This window comes from Octopus bimaculoides, chromosome 28 (assembly GCF_046866305.1).
Source record: "Octopus bimaculoides isolate indiv1 chromosome 28, ASM4686630v1, whole genome shotgun sequence".
In the NCBI taxonomy this organism is placed as follows: Eukaryota; Metazoa; Mollusca; class Cephalopoda; order Octopoda; family Octopodidae; genus Octopus; species Octopus bimaculoides.
In genome coordinates this window covers 12,660,280-12,680,279 of record NC_142955.1, presented here as the reverse complement: position 1 = coordinate 12,680,279, position 20,000 = coordinate 12,660,280, and the positions used below count along the sequence as shown (strand labels likewise).

The 20,000-nt window shown below is 35.5% G+C and overlaps 1 protein-coding gene across 1 annotated transcript in view; it reads left to right on the top strand.

Moving 5' to 3' along the window:
- Positions 1-4,314: 4,314 nt before the first annotated feature.
- LOC149130581 (uncharacterized) overlaps positions 4,315-20,000 on the top strand; it is a 16,982-nt gene continuing 1,296 nt past the window's right edge. Inside the window, exons 1-5 of the mRNA XM_089343890.1 lie at positions 4,315-4,766; positions 9,113-9,442; positions 14,591-14,682; positions 17,375-17,520; positions 19,361-19,479. Of these exons, the coding sequence (XP_089200016.1) occupies positions 4,754-4,766; positions 9,113-9,442; positions 14,591-14,682; positions 17,375-17,520; positions 19,361-19,479 (700 nt within the window). The 5' untranslated portion in view covers positions 4,315-4,753. The remainder of the gene's footprint in view (positions 4,767-9,112; positions 9,443-14,590; positions 14,683-17,374; positions 17,521-19,360; positions 19,480-20,000) is intronic.

The window sequence follows — 20,000 nt, the reverse complement described above, 5'->3', positions numbered from 1 at the left end:
TATATAATCGACTGGATTCACCTCCTGTATATCACATGAGCTTTTATTGTCATTTCGTTAAATGCGATAGGGGAAGCCGAATACAGACTAAATAATGATATTTTAGTTGGAGAGAGATTCTCTTTGCCATAGCCTTCTGTCTAATAACGATTTCTGTTATCGACATAAATAACATAGGAGACAGATAGACAAGAGGGCAAAACTTATTACAGTGGGTTTCGAAATCAGAACATATCTTATCAGTCGATCCATGATTCCTACAAATCCATCCTGGACCTTTTCATTCTCTTTGGGAATGGAAAACATAACGGTAAACCGAATGAAATAAAAGCACAAGGCAGCTACAGTTTTTTATATTATAATATTATAAAGACAATTTCAGTTATCGCTCTTTTCATTTCTAACATTAATTCATTTACCTTTAAGATTTATGATTGTTACAGAGTAAACTTGTTGAGTAAACTTCACTTTTAGTTGAAAATCCACCAACTGAAAAAAATATATTCTGCCTTTTAATATTATTTTTTCTAGTTTAGTTAAACAAGCTTTCTTTTAAATATTTCTATCCTCTTCGTTCTGACAATTTAAGAATAATCTCACAGTCAATTTTTTTGTTGCATTGGCTTCGAGAGAATGATGTTCGTAAAACAATACCTCCAGATGTTATCTCACTCTCATAAAGATCAATGTGCAACTTGAGTCTTCCGTGCTAACTCCAGAAGTTGTCGCCAGGTTGTTTTACTTTTCTTAAACACGTCCTAAAAGTCGAGGCCTTATATTTTCGTTTCTTTCTTTTCAAAATACTTTGCTTTCAAGATCATAAGTAAATTATCAGTTTCATCCAGTGCTCCGTTAGTTATTTAATCAATGACTGCTTCTATTCATCGATCTTAGCAAATAAACTGCTTCAAACAAGTGGACTGCATTTATAAGCTGAGTGAGTAATAGAATTATAGTTTCAATTTTCAATTTACCAATAGCTTTTAATTTTTAGCTTTGCACTAGAGATTATTATAATTTATGCTCTCGAAAGAGGTGTGATCAACGAGGACAAGAAGAGAGTTAATATTTTTGTGAAATAAAGCCTTGATCAGGATGGTGTTTTGGTTTAAAGTAAATATTGATGATCTGTTTATATATTTGTCTTGCAAGATTTTTGATGTGAAATCATGTGTTGAAACAGATATTGTTGTATTCGGGGATGGTCATGTTGCCAGTTTAGTCAATAAAAACACACGCAATGTATATTTGGTGTTAATTTGCTTCAGCTTTATATTACATTACATTACATTAATCATATTTCGGCCAGAGTTCTTTCGTCACACTTCTGTGACCTCATCAGTGGTCCTTTGCTTTCTTCTTTCTTATATGTGTGTCCCTCCTGGGAATCGAAACAGCGATCCTGTGACCGCGAGTCCGCTGCCCTAACCACTGGGCCATTGCGCCTCCACTGAGCTTCATTTAAACATTAAATAAAATAATAATCACTTTTTTTCTTGATTACGAGTATCTTATAATATTTGGGTACTAACTGTTACTGATGATTAATTAGGTGATAATTCATGGCTATTTAAGTTCGTAAAATATTTATAACGCAATGATTTGGAACGATAGAAAATAATATACTTCGAACAAATAAATCAGTATTGATGATCAATTGATTAGATTCAAGGTTGTTTTAAGCAGTCAGCAGCCGGGTGTTATTAATATTTCCAATTTTTTCCTTCAAAATGTATGGCACAATTTATACTTCAACGTTTGAAAGAATACTCGGATATTTCTTGTTTGAACTTGTTAATTCTCTCAAATTAATGAGCTTTTTTTCCAATTCTTAATATTTTATTTGTGTTTTTATCAGAGTCTGTTAGATTTATCAGTTTGATCGGTAAACAACATTTAATATTGTTTAGACATATAGCGGGGTTTAAGCTGCTTTTCCAGATGAGCCACCTTTCCATATCACAAAGACCGCACTTTCCACTGCCGTTGGTGTAAGGCTTACACTTGGCTAAGATCTTCCAATGGATGTTGTAACTGACACCTTTATCTTTTAATGACCATATATGACTGGATAATTTGGTCGTTTTCTTTTTATCCCAGTGCCAAAGAGCAGTGATCCGATTTCCCTGGCCGGAAGGTGGGCCAGGTGCTGAAAATGGAAGGCTTTTAGCACAATATTGAGACGCCCGTCAACCTCCACCACTGACGAGAAGATTTAGCAACTTCGGGAGATGGTAATGGCGAACCGGCAAGTTATCATCGATGAGGTAGGTTGTTTGTTGCAGATTAGTTATGGTTCTGCCTATCAACTCATTCACGATGAGTTCGGCTTCCATAAAGCCTGTGCAAGATGGTTGTCATGATAGCATATTGTAGAACACAAGCGCAAGCGTTTTGAGGTCTGCCAACGTTTACTCACTCGCTGCAACAATGAGGGCGAAGAATATTTGATCAGAATAGTCACAGGAGATGAAATGTGGGTGCATCATTATGAGGCAGAATCCAAAAGACAGAGTATGGAGTGGAAACATCCTGGCTCGCCAGAGACGAAGAAATTCAGAACTCAGTTTTTCGTGGGAAAGGTGATTCTCACCCTTTTGGGGGGCTCAAAAGAGCTTTGGAAGACTGCCGGGAAGCCAGCAATTCGCACCAAGCGCCGAAGCCTGTCGTCGAAGAAAATTTTGTTGTTGCATCACAATGCATGCACACACACGGCCGCTCAGATCGTTAAAACCATTAACCAATTGGGTTTTGAGGTTCTGGAAGCCCCTGCCTACAGCTCAGATTTCGCCCCTTCCGACTATCATATATTTGAAACGCTCAGAGATGGTTTACGAGGCTATTGATTTCTTACGGATGAAATTGTGAAGGAAACGGTGCATAAATGGTTGTACGACCAATCGAAAACCTCCTTCTTGGTGGAAATACGTAAGCTTGTGAACCACTGGACCAAGTGCATCGAAAAGGAAGGAAACTATATAGAAAAATGACGTGCTTGTTTATCCCCTACTTTTATGTAAATACATTGAAAAAACAGGAGTGCATATAATTTTTCATTATTCCTCGTATTTTATCACCAAAAAATTTCTCTGGAATACCTTCTGCTTAGAAAAACACATAGTTAAGCGCAGGCTTAACGGAAATATTATTAGGTTCATGTTGCCTATACTTTATTAGACAGATTTAATAATGTAAAACATGCCCTTGATGTCACCTAACCTCATGCCTCATTCCATGATGCAATTTCAATTTTAATAAATTAAATATTTCGGAGTTTTCTCTCTTAACTGTTTTTTTTTAGTAACTGTCATTAACGCTAATGGTTTGTCTCCTAATTAACGCGTGTAGTTTCAATTGACGAAAGGTAGTTTCTAGCCGCTACATTATGTTAGCCTGTATCTTACGTATATTAATCTGCATCTAACTGTATTACAAAGTAACCATCTACTTGGTTTGGGGACCTTCATTCAGTACATTACATACCAAGGAGAGAGCCTATTTTATGAACAGTTGCTCAAGATATTAGTAATTACAACCAAACATTTAACGTAATATACTTCACACTTTTAGAAAAACATATTTGTGTAATGTGGTCCTTATAGCACAATCTCAGCAATTTCTTGGTTATAAAAGGTTACTCAATCGAACTTGTAGCTAAACAACAACAACAACAACACTAGAATACCAAGATTCCGAGATGTGCCTCTTCTGTTAAAATAACAGACACGTCTCTGAATCTGCTGACTATATTCCAGCTCATCTCTCATTTGTCCGCCATTTCAAAAACTTATAAGATTTTTAATTCTACAATATTTATTATCTTCAAGGCAGTTTCTTTTAACTATTAATATGTTCAAAGTTTGTAAGGTAGATCAACATGACTCGAACCAAACTTAAAATATTATTAGCACCTTTATCAATAAAAGGCAAAGCTGGCATAAACAGTGAATGCAATGTTGGCCAAATCCGAACACACGAGGCAGGAATAAACTAAATATTGTGAAGAAGTTTGTTTGCAAATTAAACTGGGAATTTGTAACGACCATACCTTTCTCGGAGAACATTATCAATATTCACTTAAAAACAAAATACAATTCTAATCAAAATACAATTCATAAAAATCTTAATTCACTTCTTGCATTCATTGATCACACCTCTTTCGGGAATATTAACTATAATTTCCTCAATGCAAAATTAAAAATTAATAGCTATTGATATATTGCGAAATTAAACTAAACGTCTATTGTCCACTTAGCATATAAATGCAGTCCACTTGTTTGAAGTAGTTTATTTGCTAAGATCGATGGATAGAAGTGGTCACTGATTATGATTAAACAACTAACGGAGCTCCGGGTGAAACTGGAAATTTACTTATAATCTTGAAAGCAAAGTATTTTGGAAGGAAAGAAACGAAAATATAAGGCCCTAAGTTCAAGGACGGGTTTCAGAAAAGTAAAACAACCTGGCGACAACTTCTGGGGCTAGGAGCTAGCAGGAAAGAAAGTTCAAGTTGCACACTTGTCTTCATAAAAGTGAGGAAAAATCTGAAGACCTTGTTTTAAGAACATAACGTCTCGAAGCCAATGCAAAAGGAAATGCATTGTGAGTCAATTCTTAAATTGTCAGAACGAAGAGAACAGAAATGAATAAAAGAAAGCCTGTTTATCAAAATTAGAAAAAAATAACATTAAAAGGCAGAAACTATTGTTTGTAGTGAGACACCTGAAGTTTACTCAACGACTCTGTAACAGTGATGAATCTTAAAGGTAAATGAATTAATGATGTTAGAAATGAAAAGAGCGATAACAACTAAAATTCTTTTGTTTTTTTTCTTCTTTTTAATAATTCTGTAATATAAAAAATTATTATTCATTAATAGCGAAACTCGATTTCGGGATTAACTAATTCGTTTTCTGTTCGTTCTAGTGTCATAACGGCGTGCCTCATGAATTCTCCTTTTCCGTGGTTTGGGTTTTAACTGGCCTTTCTATCATGTAAGGGAGTCCTGTTGATGGCCTCCTCTTTGTGTGTAAAAATGTTTCATATACACTTATATGTTTGAAAATATGTTTTATATATATATATATATATATATATATAAAGAGAGAAAAGCATATAATTAAATATATTCAGAAGATAAACACCTATGTACGAGCTTATATGTGTATATGCAGAAATATATATATATATATATATATATATATATATATATATATATATATATATACACATATATACATATATATATATATATATATATATATATATATATATATATATATATATATATATATATATATAAACGATATACATATACCTATGCCCATTTCGAGGGTACACCACTGTATTCCAAACACAATAGAGTGCAAACTGGTGATGACCCCCTCGTCAGGGTAAACTTACATACAAATATCATGACATGCACAAAGGGAAAAATAATTTCAATATAATTTTTATATAATTTATATATAATTTATATATATATATATATATATATATATATATATATATATATACACACATTCACATGCACACACACATACTTGTATGTATGCATTATGTATATACCTACCTACCCATCCGTCTGTCTGTCTATCGATCGATCGATCGATCGATCTATCTAATAGTTCGTGTGATTGTGCTTGTGTTTTTTTTCCCCACCACCGCCTGACGACCGATATTGCTTTGTGTACGTTCCCGTGACTGAGCGGCTTCCTCAAAAGTACCCAGTGGAACGAGCACCAGGCTAAGGAAAAAATTAGTAGTAGGGTCAATTAATTCGACTAGACCCTTCAAGGCTGTGCCCCGTTGTGCTTAGCAGCGTTTCGTCCGTCATTACGTTTTGAGTTGAAGCAAGTCAAGGATAAAAGACGAGGAAATCGATGTGCTCTCTTTTGTTGACATCACCTTGAATTCGCTTTTCCCTCTGGCATATCTGTTTTATTTAAATGTTGTATATAATAGGTGCAGGAGTGGCTGTGAGGTAAGTAGCTTGCTTACCAACCACATGGTTCCAGGTTCAGTCCCACTGCGTGGCACCTTGGGTAAATGTCTTCTACTACAGCCCTGGGCTGACCAAAGCCTTGTGAGTGGATTTGGTAGACGGAAACTGAAAGAAGCCCTTCGTATGTATGTATATGTATATATATGTGTGCGTGTATGTTTGTGTTTGTGTTTGTCTCCCCAACATTGCTTGACAACCGATGCTGGTGTGTTTACGTCCCCGTAACTTAGCGGTTCGGCAAAAAAGACCGAAAGAATAAGTACTAGGCTTACAAAGAATAAGTCCTGGGGGCGATTTGCTCGACTAAAGGCAGCGCTCCAGCATGGCCGCAGTCAAATGACTGAAACAAGAAAAAGTGTAAAAAAGTATATCTTTTGTTGCTTTCATATATCAGTATGCTTTTGTTGCAGAGATTTCATTTTCCTGTGTGATGTTTATCAATGTAATGAATTCTTAATCAATTGTATCTGTGACGATGTAATTAATGATCATTTTTGTTTATGAGAGCGGTGGTATTCTAGCTGATGGTTTGGATGTGAATAAGGTTTTACTTGTGTTTATAATGTCATTGTTGTTGTTATAGTTATTATTTATGTTGTCATAAGCGGTGGGTGCTGATGGTGGTAGCAATCATACTGATGTTGCGTTGACGATACACGCAGCCAACCACATGCACAAACGTGCAGTAACAAACCTATCGACACTATACCATACGTTAAGTATGATACAGAGATGACTATTTTGATCAGATTTTGCCTCAATTGTGTATACCGGTTTTTAATTCAGCCTAGTAGTTGTTTGCAACATCAGTGAATATTTTATTCACTCTCTCTTATATCAGAGACGACGAAATCACGTACGAGTATGTAGCTGGCCGTGAGTACAGGCCACCGAAAACCCCCAGAAGACCGAAATGTATATGTATATATATGTGTGCGTGTATGTTTGTGTTTGTGTTTGTCTCCCCAACATTGCTTGACAACCGATGCTGGTGTGTTTACGTCCCCGTAACTTAGCGGTTCGGCAAAAGAGACCGAAAGAATAAGTACTTGGCTAACCCTAACCCTAATCTGTCTCATTGACCGCGCTGGGACGAATTTTCGTCTCCCTCTGATATATATTGCGTTTGTAACTCAACACGACCTTAAAAGATGTTATCTCGAGAAAAATACTGCAGAAACTGGACTATCGACAGAGTCTATATATGGATTATGCTATGTAGATGTCTAATATATGTATATATACATGTATATGCGCCTGTGTGTGTGTGTGTGTATGTGTGTGTGTGTGTGTGTGTGTGTCTGTGTGTGTGTGTGTGTGTGTGTGTGTGTGCGTGTGTGCGTGTGTGTGTGTGGATGTCTGTTTATATATATGTATATGTATGCATATATACACATAGTTGTGAGAACATCAACTCGGTGCCAGCACGCAGTAGCCGGCCCAGACTCTACTAACCGATTTCTCATCACCAGTCACTATTCGGTCCAAATTTGTGAGACGTGAAAGCAAAGAAGAGCACACTTGCACTCTCTGCGAGCGATTAGACTTGAAACGTTTGTGAGGAACCCGTTGAACCAATTTGCTGACTTTTCCGATGTCTTGCAGGTATCGATGAATGATTGAATGACCAAATCCAAGCTTCTCTTCTAATTTCTCAACAGTTACGATGGAATTTTGTTCTACCAGGGTTTGCAAGACATCCTCATCGAGCTCTACAGATCTTCCAGGACGAGGCTTGTCTTCTAGGCTGTAGTTTCCGGCTCGGAGTTTCTGGAACCACCGTTGATACTGGATTACGCTTATTCTCCGATCCCAATATACTGCATTAATATTCCTCTCACTTACTGTTGCATCGTTGCCTTTATTGAATTCATAAAGCAAAATACTCACGCAGATACAAGTGCAAATGAAGGAGGAATTTCAACCATGTTTCGTGGTCTGCTACCACAACAGCTCCTTTATAGGATCCAGTTAGCTGAAGACATCATCAGGAGGAACCACGTCCGGTTTCGGCCCCTACTCCTCTACCGTTTTGACGTGCCCCCCCCCCTTTCGGAGGTGTCTTCAGCTCTGGTGTTGGGTGCGTGTCTTCTTTCTTCTATTCCCTGGCCTCTTCGATGCAGCATCAACGAGTGTCAGCGTCCGACTGATTGTCATGTCAAATTCCCCTTTTTTATACCTGCTGCTAGGCTCCAGCAGGCTGCCCCAGCAAGTTGTCACGTGACACTGTCTAAATTTCCCGCTCGGGTCATCCCATAAATAATGCGGTCATTTCAATTGCATGAACTAAAAGTCGGAGGGGGCGGGAAATATTACCTGCAGTAATTAACTATAAAAGTAGGTAGCAGTTTTACCTTCTCCTTATTCTTAGTGCAAGTTTTGACGAATGCAGTTCAATTTTAACAGTTACTTTTTTCAAAGCTATAATGAAAGTGACAAAGAAGCGTATTCGTCATATTTTGGTTGATTTCTTTTTACTGAAAATCCAAGCTTTTCAACACTGACAATTAGCAATTTATAAACCAAATGTTCCAGTTCTTATTTGCATAAATGTAAATTTGTTATCCGGATATAGAAGCTGGAGTTTTCAAAGCAGTTGTCCATAAATATATTCTTTCTCTCTGATTTTCAAAGAGATATTCACATCAGCTGAACTTTATGATGGTACATACTTTTTTCTCGTTGTCCCAAATAACAATGTCCGGCCTGTTGTACATACATTTGACAGATGCTCTGTTAGGACTGTTCCGTCAGTATTCCCTATGCTGATATTTGTGTACGTATTCTATAACGGAAGAATTCTCTCTATTTATTCCTAGACAGTCGTTTTTCCAGGGCAGTCATTTTTCTCTCTCTTTTTCCTTTCTCTTCTCTTTCCTTTCAACAAATCACATGAAAGCTTTGCAATTACATTCTCTCTACCTCACCTCATGGACGCTTCTCTCTCCCTCTTTTTCTCCCTTCCTCTTTTTCTCCCTTCCTCTTTTTCTCTCTCCTTCTTTTCTTTATCCCACCTTTTGTCTAATCACGCGAAAGCATTAACCGACGGGCTAAGTAACGCAATGACAAGCAGAATTATTATAAGATACTTTTTTTTATATTTTTCAGGAATGAAAATATCATTTCATTATCATTTGATTCTCATATTGCTACCAGCTTTGACTCATGTATTTTTCATGACTCCTATATCTGGAGAATTAACGTATAGAGAAGGCCTATTCAGAAAAATCACAACATCAAAATGCTTAATTGATCAGAAGAAAATGACTGAATACACCTCATCTCCAAAAGAGTGTGCATTTCGGTGTATTTCACGCGATGAATGCGAATATTTTAGCTACTGTAATGGCCCGTGTTATATGCATCGATCGACTTACCTAAAAGAAATTCGAGATTATAACTGCAGCTGTTCATCGTATATTTTGCTCTCTGAAAACGGTACGTATATCACAATTTTCTTGTATAATTTTCTAATTTTTATATTTTATTTTCATCTTTAACTCTATGTTATATATATATATATATATATATATATATATATATATATAAACGCATACATACTTACAGGTATGTATATATATATATATATATATATATATATATATAACATAGAGTTAAAGATGAAAATAAAATATATATATATATATATATACATATATATATAATAATAATAATAATATTAGGGACAAAAGCCAAAATTACAGGTAAAAACTCAATTAAAATCAATTTATAAAAAAATTAAAATTAAATTGAGCCTTATAGATAAAGTATATATAAAATATATAGTTTTAGGGAAAATAACCAATTTTCAAGAACTCATCGGTAAAGCCATTTATAATCATAAATATTTATGATTATAAATGGCTTTACCGAAAAGGTTTTTTCATACTGAGCTACCCGGCAAAATTGCTAATTATTAATTTTATTACTAATTGACGATTCCCTGCCCTGTATATCTATATTTTAGTAATACCTCTAAGATGGTCAGCTAAACCGCAACAGGTCGTACGGGACTTTTTCTATGCGGGACTATTTATGATACACACTGAATTGTATTCATTAGGGTGAGAGATTTTAAACACACTGGCCGATAAATTTCTTAATGTCTGCCTCACGTGGTCTTGATGTCGCATGGTCAAAATTAACGTGAGTTATTTAGACATTGGCAAATTTATTAAAATATTTGGCTGAAGATCGAAATGAGGTAATTTCATACCACTAATCGTGAAACGTCGTACCAAATTAATTAAAGGCAGGTTTGTTTTTTACTCTTCTCTTCTGTCTTTTGTTCTGTGTGTACCATGAATATCGCTATCAATTAGAGAAAAATTTGTAGTTTTAGAATCAGTAGATCTTTGGCTGCTGTTTCTGAATTCTCAGTATGTTGGAGAAGCAGGTTACTGCTAATCCCTATATATTTATGATTATTATTATTATTATTATATATATACATATGTATATATATATGCATATATATATATATGTATATATATATGTATATGTATATGTATATGTATATATATTTATATATATATATATGTATATCCATTTGTATATATATATATACATATACATATACATGTATATATACACATATATGCATACATATATATATATATATATATATATATATATATATATATATATATATATATATATATATATATATATATATACATGCATACACATATATATATATACATATATATATATATAATATATATATATATATATATATATATATATATATATATATATACACATATATGTGTGTGTATGAATATAGGCATATATACATATGTGTGTATGAATATATATATATATATATATATATATATATATATATATATACACATATATGTGTGTGTATGAATATATGCATATATACATATGTGTGTATGAATATATATATATATATATATATATATATATATATATATATATATATATATATATATATATATATATATATATACACTCATATACATGCATACAAATGTCACTAAATGTGAGTAATATAAATCAAACACCCAGTCAACATCATGGTGTTTGGAATGATCACTAGTAATGGCGACATTATGCCTCCATTCATCTACCCACATGGCCTCACACTCAACACGGAGGCCTACATCAAGTGCCTGGAGGAGGTAGTGCTGCCCTGGATCAAGAGGGTGGCTACTGGAAGAGCCTATGTCTAGCACCAAGGCTCGGCACCATGCCACGCAAGCAGGAGAACCCAGTCACGGCTGTCAATTTCTGCGACCATATCAACCCTAACATCTGGCCACCTAACTCCCCAGACTTCAACCCCTTTATTGTATGTATGGAGCACAGTTGAGCGAGAGACCAACAAAACTCCTTGTGACACCAGAGATGAACAGAAGGCAAGGATTATGGCAGCATTCACAAACTTAAACAAGGAGACCGTTCACAAGAGTTGCAGGAGATTCCAAAATCGTTTGGAAGCCGTGGTTGAAGCCAATGGCGATTTTATTGGATAAACTTACTCTTTAGTATTTCAAGATAGTATTATGTAACTTTGGCTAATATATTATATCTCTTAAAATGGGATGTCAGTGTTATTTTTATTTTTGCGTAATATATTCAACGCACCCTGTATATATATATATATATATATATATATATATATATATATATATATATATATATATGTATATAATAATAATAATAATATTAGGGACAAAATCCAAAATTACAGGTAAAAACTCAATTAAAATCAATTTATAAAAAATTAAAATTAAATTGAGCTTTATAGATAAAATATATATAAAATATATAGTTTTAGGGAAAATAACCAAGTTTCAAAAACTCATCGATGAAAATCCACTATCACATATAGAAAAATTAACAATTAAAAGCACAATAAATAAGTATAATATAAAGCAAAGTAAATATCATAAGATAAATATAATAAAATGATTACACGTGTTTCATTTATTGTGCTTTTAATTGTTAATTTTTCTATATGTGATAGTGAATTTTCATCGATGAGTTCTTGAAACTTGGTTATTTTCCCTAAAACTATATATATTTTATATATATATATATATATATATATATATATATATATATATATATATATATATATATATATATATATATTGTTGTATTTCGGGATGGTTATGCCTTTTTTTTTTTGCGAAATAAACACACGCACTATGTAATCTTTCTCTTCACTCGTTTATTACTCTTCTTGTTTTATTATTTCAACTCGTGTCCATTGTCTGGAAAAGTGTCGCTGAAGAATTCCCAGATGTAGGACGAACGATTTCCAGACAATGGACATGAGTTGAAATAATAAAATAAGAAAAGTAGTAAACGAGTAAAGTGAAAAAATATATAGTGCGTGTTTTTATTCGGTACAAAAAAAAAAAATGACCAACCCGAAATGCAACAATATCTGTTTCAACAGACGATTTCACATCAGGTATCTTGCAAAACGAATTGATAAACGTAAATATGTATGTGTGTGTGTGTGTGTGTGTGTGTGTGTGTGTGTGTGTGTGTGTGTGTGTGTGTGTGTGTGTTCATGTATGTCTTCCTTTGAGTATGCCTGCGTGGTGCTATATATATATATATATATATATATATATATATATATATATATATATATATATATATATATATATATATATACAATATATATATATATATATATATATATATATATATATATATATATATATACATAAAATTATAAATTTAAATAATAAGGGTGAAAAATTGAATACTAATTTGATTAATATCAATTTAAAACCAGCCTAGCTATATATATATATATATATATATATATATATATATATATAAATGAAATATTCAAACACTGAGATTTGAAGTTAGATGTCACATATCATCTGTGGATAAATTCAAAATTTGATGATATCACCAGTAGTAGCATTGGTGGAACGCAGTTATGATAGCTTTAAGGAGCTATGCAATATCGTAATGATGCTTAATGAGCTTCTAGCTGCTAGAAATAAGAGCCAAGTCTTAAATAATCCACCGTAGCGCACCATATAACAGAGAAAAACAGTATGCGAGGAAAACAGACCGAATTAAAACATTAAACAACACAAATAAAAATATTATGCAATTACGGATATCCACAAACCAGGTTTCTGCTTTTGGTTATTCAACCTTGAGCTTCGTCAGTGTGGACCACCAGTTTAAATTCATGACTGTTCACGTTAGTCTCTGACTGTGCAACTGGTTTTGTTTTGCGCCAAAATCAGAACACATGGTGCGTAAAAATATTTAAATGAAATATTCAAAGACTGAGATTTGAAGTTAGATGTCACTACTGTTCATATCATCTGTGGATAAATTCAAAATTTGATGATATCACCAGTAGTAGCATTGGTGGAACGCAGTTATGATAGCTTTAAGGAGCTATGAAATATCGTAATGATGCTTAATGAGCATCTAGCTGCTAGAAATAAGAGCCAAGTCTTAAATAATATATATATATATATATATATATATATATATATATATATATATATATATATATAACGTGAGAGAGTTAGGTGTTGGGGGTACAACCCACTAAGGGATAGTATCTATCCAGTATACTGCTGGGAGGGTACCCAATTATTGCTACGCTAGTGCTATACTAGGTGCAATCAATGGGAGCGGGTAAAAGTGGAGGTTTTACCCAAAATTTGTGTAACAATTAGAAAATGGAGGATAATATGCTGAACCCAACTACTTGCAGACGGTGTATCCCGTTGAATTCATTAATTTAATTCATAGCAAAAGTGACAAAGGGAGGAAGAAAAGAAAAAGAAAGAAAGAACCAAAGCACAGGTAGTCTGCCATGGACACCTGTGCTTTGGTTCTTTCTTTCTTTTTCTTTTCTTCCTCCCTTTGTCACTTTTGCTATGAATTAAATTAATGAATTCAACGGGATACACCGTCTGCAAGTAGTTGGGTTCAGCATATTATCCTCCATTTTCTAATTGTTACACACATATATATATATATATATATATATATATATATATATATATATATATATATATATATATATATATATATATATAAAATAAATATGTATGTTTGTGTGTATGTGTGTGTGTGTGTGTGTGGTGCAGACGCAATGTTCCAGTGGTTAGGGCAGCGGACTCGCAATCCTAGGATCGCGATTTCGATTCCCAGACCGTGCGTTGTGAATGTTTGTTGAGAGAAAACACTTAAAGCCCCACGTGGAACCGGCAGTGGTTGGTAGCAAACCCTGCTGAACTCTTTTCACCACAACTTTCTTCCTGTTTCTGCTGCACCTGTATTTCAAAGGGCCAGCCTTATCACACACTGTGTCACTCTGAATCTCCTCGAGGACTACGTCAAGGGTACACGTGTCTGTGGAGTACTCAGCCACTTGCACGTTAATTTCACGAGCAGGCTGTACCGTTCATCGGATCAACTCGAACTCCCGTCGTCGTAACCGACGGAGTGGCACGGCGATATATTTGTATATAAATATATGTATATATGTATATACATGTATATACATCTTGTCTGTACACTTACATCTGAATTATAGATTACTCTTTATTGCTAATACAGGTACACGCTGGCAGAAAGTATTTAGGATGGCCGAAAACTCATTTGAAAGAAGTCCTATTTATTTATACTGGGACGAATTGCCTATTGAAAAGGTAATGAATTTTTGAAATTTCAAAGTGATTACCATTTAATAAATGATCTACACATTTCTCAATCCGTTGTGGTATTTGATTTTTTACCATTTCTCTCGATGTTGCATTGGTGTATGTTAATCGTGTTCTTGATACTGTCCATTTTGTTCTGACAATTTAATCGCTAGAGTCAAGCGAAATCTCTTTTGGATACCTTCTCTTATTTTCGTACATTTATATTCATAACTAGATTATCCGCCCTGTTCTATCGTTTTGTTATGTTTCAAACTACTGCTATCTAGCACCTTCGGATGATCTCTACTCAACCGCTACACAACTGCTACTCGACTGCTACTCAAGACTCTACCACGGCCAGACTACCTCTATTTATATGTCTTGGGAGATCCTACTTCTTCGCCTGGGTGCGTCAACACAACACCTTTATTAGACAGTAGGGTATAATTTGAGAGAGATTTGGGTTCTTCTATTTCTAGTAGACTAAGTGATCACGTAGTAACCCATTCAATTGATAGATGTTGACGGTAGAATGGATTGCTTCATAGAGTAATATCAAATATGTATTTCTTTATTGCCCACAGAAGGTTAAATAAAGAGGGGACAAACAAGGACAAACAAAGGTATTAAATCGATTACATCGACCCCAGTGCGTAACTGGTACTTATTTAATCGACCCCGAAAGAATGAAAGGCAAAGTCGTCCTCGGCTGAATTTGAACTCAGAACGTAACAAGAGACGAAATACCTATTTCTTTACTGCTCACAAGGGGCTGCACACAGGGGACAAACAAGGACAGACAAACGGATTAAGTCGATTATATCGACCCCAGAACGTAACTGGTACTTAATTTATCGACCCCGAAAGGATGAAAGGCAAAGTCGACCTCAGAGGGGTTTGAACTCAGAACGCAGTGGCAGACGAAATACCGCTAAGCACTTCGCCCGGCGCGCTAACGTTTCTGCCAGCTCGCCGCCCTTTCAATATCAAATATTGTACAAGTTTTTCTATAGGAACTGAACTGGCACACGCGCGGTCGCACGTACATTCTCTTTGCTTATCTCTCGAAGTTAGAAAACGGCTGAGCGGATTATTATTATTATTATTATTAGTAGTAGTAGTAGTAGTAGTAGTAGTAGTAGTAGTAGTAGTAGTAGTAGTAGTAGTAGTAGCAGCAGCAGCATAAGAGTGGCAGAATCACTAGAGGACAGGCTCAGTGGCTGGTGATATTTCGTTACGGATCTTTAGTTTCTAAGTTCAAATTCCGCGGAGGTCGATTATGCCTATCATTCTTCCGGGGACAATAAAATATTTAATGAAACAAACGTCCAGCCACTGAGACGATGAGTTCATCGACAGCAACATAACGAAGAGTATTTGGAGATTGATTCGGTAAGTTGACCAGGAGTACCTTCAGCTTATGAAAGAAACTGGCACAAATGGATCAGAATGTCGAATGGTTCAATCTCGCCATCGGTGCGTTGGTGGAGAAAGAGTGCGACGGTTAAAAGGAATTGTGAGCATTGGAACTGACAAAAAAAAGGGGGATTTCAGGGCGTCTTTGGAAAACGATGAAACAGCAGCTCAAGTTTGATCGATTGATTGATGAGGAATAAATATTTTGAAGCAGAATAACAAGAAGTTTTAACTGCTAAGATCGAAATGAGAATGGTGAGTGTATATAAGTGTAGGTGTATAGAGTTTAGTAGACATGAGTTACAGAAAGACGGAGAGGGAATATGAGAAGGTTTTGTGTCAGCAAAGAGAAACTTTTGTCTTGCATGTTAAAAAGAAGTATTAGGATGAAATTTAGGTCGAAGTACATGAATATGTAGATAGGACGGCAGAAATAAGATTGCTCTTACCTCGAAATTAACTTCAGAATAGGTTATAAAGCCTGGATCAGAAGAACTTGTTAGACGTACCTAAATGCGTACACTACCCCAACATCTGACCAGAAAGTATTATACCTCTGGCATCCACCCCCACATATCTGTTCACCTCAGAGTCTTGAGCAAGAGAAAGGCTGTTCAAAAGCCCCACTTCTTGACGTGACGTCACTTCCCCTTTGTTTCTTGTCCTGAGTTCTCTCTCTTCATTCCTCCACAGAATATCACTGTTACATTGAGGTAGGACTGATTCTTACTGTTTTTATCTTCTGTTTTTGTCCAGATTTTGTCATGGTATTCTACTTTTGCGAATTTTTCGAAATCATAACTAAAAAAAAAAAAAGGCATCGGAGGGTCGATGCATACCCTGCGCACAAACAGGGTTAAAATGAAATTTAAATTAAATAAATATATTCTCTAACGAAATTCATATTTCAACAAAATTACATCAAGAGTTATTTCCCCCTGCTTACCGTTTATACATATGTAACAAAGCGAAAAAAAAAACATTTTGATTCACTAGTCCCCCAGTTTTGAAGATAATCAAACCAAAATTAAATGAGTTCGAGCCACTCATCAAATGAGTATTTCTGCTAAATTGGGTGAAAATCCGTTAAGCCGTTTTCCAGTAATTTTACACACACACACACACACACAAATAAAGACGAGCAACTACAATACATTGCCTTCGTTTACGCTCGCAGGATAATTCGTAGTTAGTCAGATTTCTGTCTTCTAAGTCACCTATATTTTCCTCCTAAACTCAAACTCAGTTTCTTCACTGACCCTCGTCAACTTTCTATTTGCAGGTGGAATTTTGGTTGAGAAGAACAAATGATTTGCCATACATTTTCAATGGTACAGGGTCAAATTCTACATCGTGGTACCATGAAGACAATATCATTGTAAATCCATATCTTGGCCATAATCCACAGATCTTTACTTTCAATAACAAGTATATATTATATTCTTGCATATTATTAACATCTTTTTAATTATAAAATGAAAGCAATATTCCTTTCTACTACAGGTACAACGTCTGAGATTTTATGGGGGGGGGGGCGTCAGTCAATTAGCTCAACCCTGTGCTCAACTGGTTCTTATTGTATCAAACCCAAAAGGATGGATGCAAGACAAAGTCCATCTCGGTGGAATTTGAAGCCAAAACGTATAGGCGGGCATTCTGTTAGGCATTTTGTCCAGCGTGTTAAATCAAAATATTTAAGATGCGGGGCCTGAAAGTAAAACACGGTAGCAATAATTGAAGCATTCAGTATGTTGTTGGCACTCCATCGCTTACGACATCGAGGGTTCCAGTTGATCCGATCAACGGAACAGCCTGCTCGTGAAATAAACGTGCAAGTGGCTGAATACTCCACAGACATGCATACCCTTAACATAGTTCTTAGGGAGATTCAGAGTGACTCAGAATGTGACAAGGCTGACCCTTTGAATTACAGGTACAACAGAAACAGGAAGAAAGAGTGAGAGAAAGTTGTGGTGAAAGAGTCCAGCAGGGTTCGCCCCCATCCCCTGCTAAAGCCTCGTGGAGCTTTAGGTGTTTTCGCTCAATAAACACTCACAACGCCCGGTCTGGGAATCGAAACCGTGATCCTATGACCGCGAGTCCGCTGCCTAACCACTGGGCCATTGCGCCTCCACAAAGCATTCAGTATAATAAAAAAAAGAATAAACAAAATACATTTTAAAAACTATATCAGGATTTAAAACGTTACACACTGTCCAAAATTGTAGTTCTACCAGTAGCAGCTCACATTCTGCGCAAGACATTATTGATTCCATGCCTTAGGACAAAGAAAACAATAATCGCATTCAACAGACACCCTCTACAATAGGCACTTTATAAAATAAATCGTCGAAACTCATGCAACGTTTGCTCTACAAGAACAATGCTCAATAAAATAAGGCAACTCACATTCCACACACTTCACACAACAGAGCAAATATTAATAAAACAAATGACACAACAGGATAAATAAACTGGTGCCGTACATTAATATTGTTGTTGGCACTCCGTCGCTTACGACATCGAGGGTTCCAGTTGATCCGATCAACGGAACAGCCTGCTCGTGAAATTAACGTGCAAGTGGCTGAGCACTCCACAGACACGTGTACACTTAACGTAGTTCTCGGGGATATTCAGCGTGACACAGTGTGACAAGGCTGGCCCTTTGAATTACAGGCACAACAGAAACAGGAAGTAAGAGTGAGAGAACGTTGTGGTGGAAGAGTACAGCAGGGTTCGCCACCATCCCCTGCCGGAGCCTCGTGGAGCTTTAGGTATTTTCGGGGAATCGAAACCGCGATCCTATGACCGCGAGTCCACTGCCCTAACCACTGGGCCATTGCGCCTCCACTATTCAGATTGTAGAACAAGCGGGAATTGATGGAACGTCATGTTTTCTATAATAATCTGAGGTTGTTTCCACTCAAATAATACTATACTATCATTGATCAATATAGTTCGACATACAGTTTGTCTATGAAAAAATATGACATAGTTGTCATGATTGGAATGTCTTTCATTCATAGATCTCCTTGATCATAACAGAACTGAAGTTAAATCAACAAGATCCGATTTACCTAAATTATCTGGCATTGTTACTTTCTATATCATGACTAGCAATCTGGAGATGAGACTCTCACTAATTGAGATGAAATGATTAACTCATCGATCTAATAAAACAGAGAACTGATCGTGGTAAATACAGTAATAAATGTTTTCGGTATAAGCGTTTTTTTTTTTATTAAATTTATCAATTTTAATACATTAGTTTCAGCAACCCGTATTTTAAGATCGATGCGGGAGTTCCTCCTTCAAATCTGCTGTTTGAAGCCAGGAGAAAAAGTGGAAATGAAAGTTACGCTATTTCTGTCACAAAACCAAACGGTGGTAAGTAAAATATATCCTCCTGATTTTAATTCAAATGATTGTGTGTGTGTGTGTGTGTGTGTGTGTGTGTGTGTGTGTGTGTGTGTGTGTGTGTGTGTGTGTGTGTGTGTGTGTGTGTGTGTGTGTGTGTGTGTGTGTGTGCATATGTAATTTATAGAATAGAAAAGTATTCTATAAATAACCACTCCCCAAAGGACCAAAGAAATTGGCCAATTTCAACAAACACTGCAGCTGATACTAGTGAATTTTACCTAAATAATCAGTTGCGAAAAAAACAGCTCATCCATGAACGTCATGGTTTACTACTACTGCTGTCAAGCCAAAATCAAACTAAAAACGGAGGAAAATTCCTCTTCGGACAATGTCATATTTATACACCCTGAAGAGACCGTAGCAATAATGCATAAATCGCTGCGTATGATTAGGCGACAGTATGCAGTTAATGCGATCGAAACACGTGTCGCACGATTATTATGAATAAACCAATTGTAAATAAACAAAGTTTGAATGTTCAAATTCCT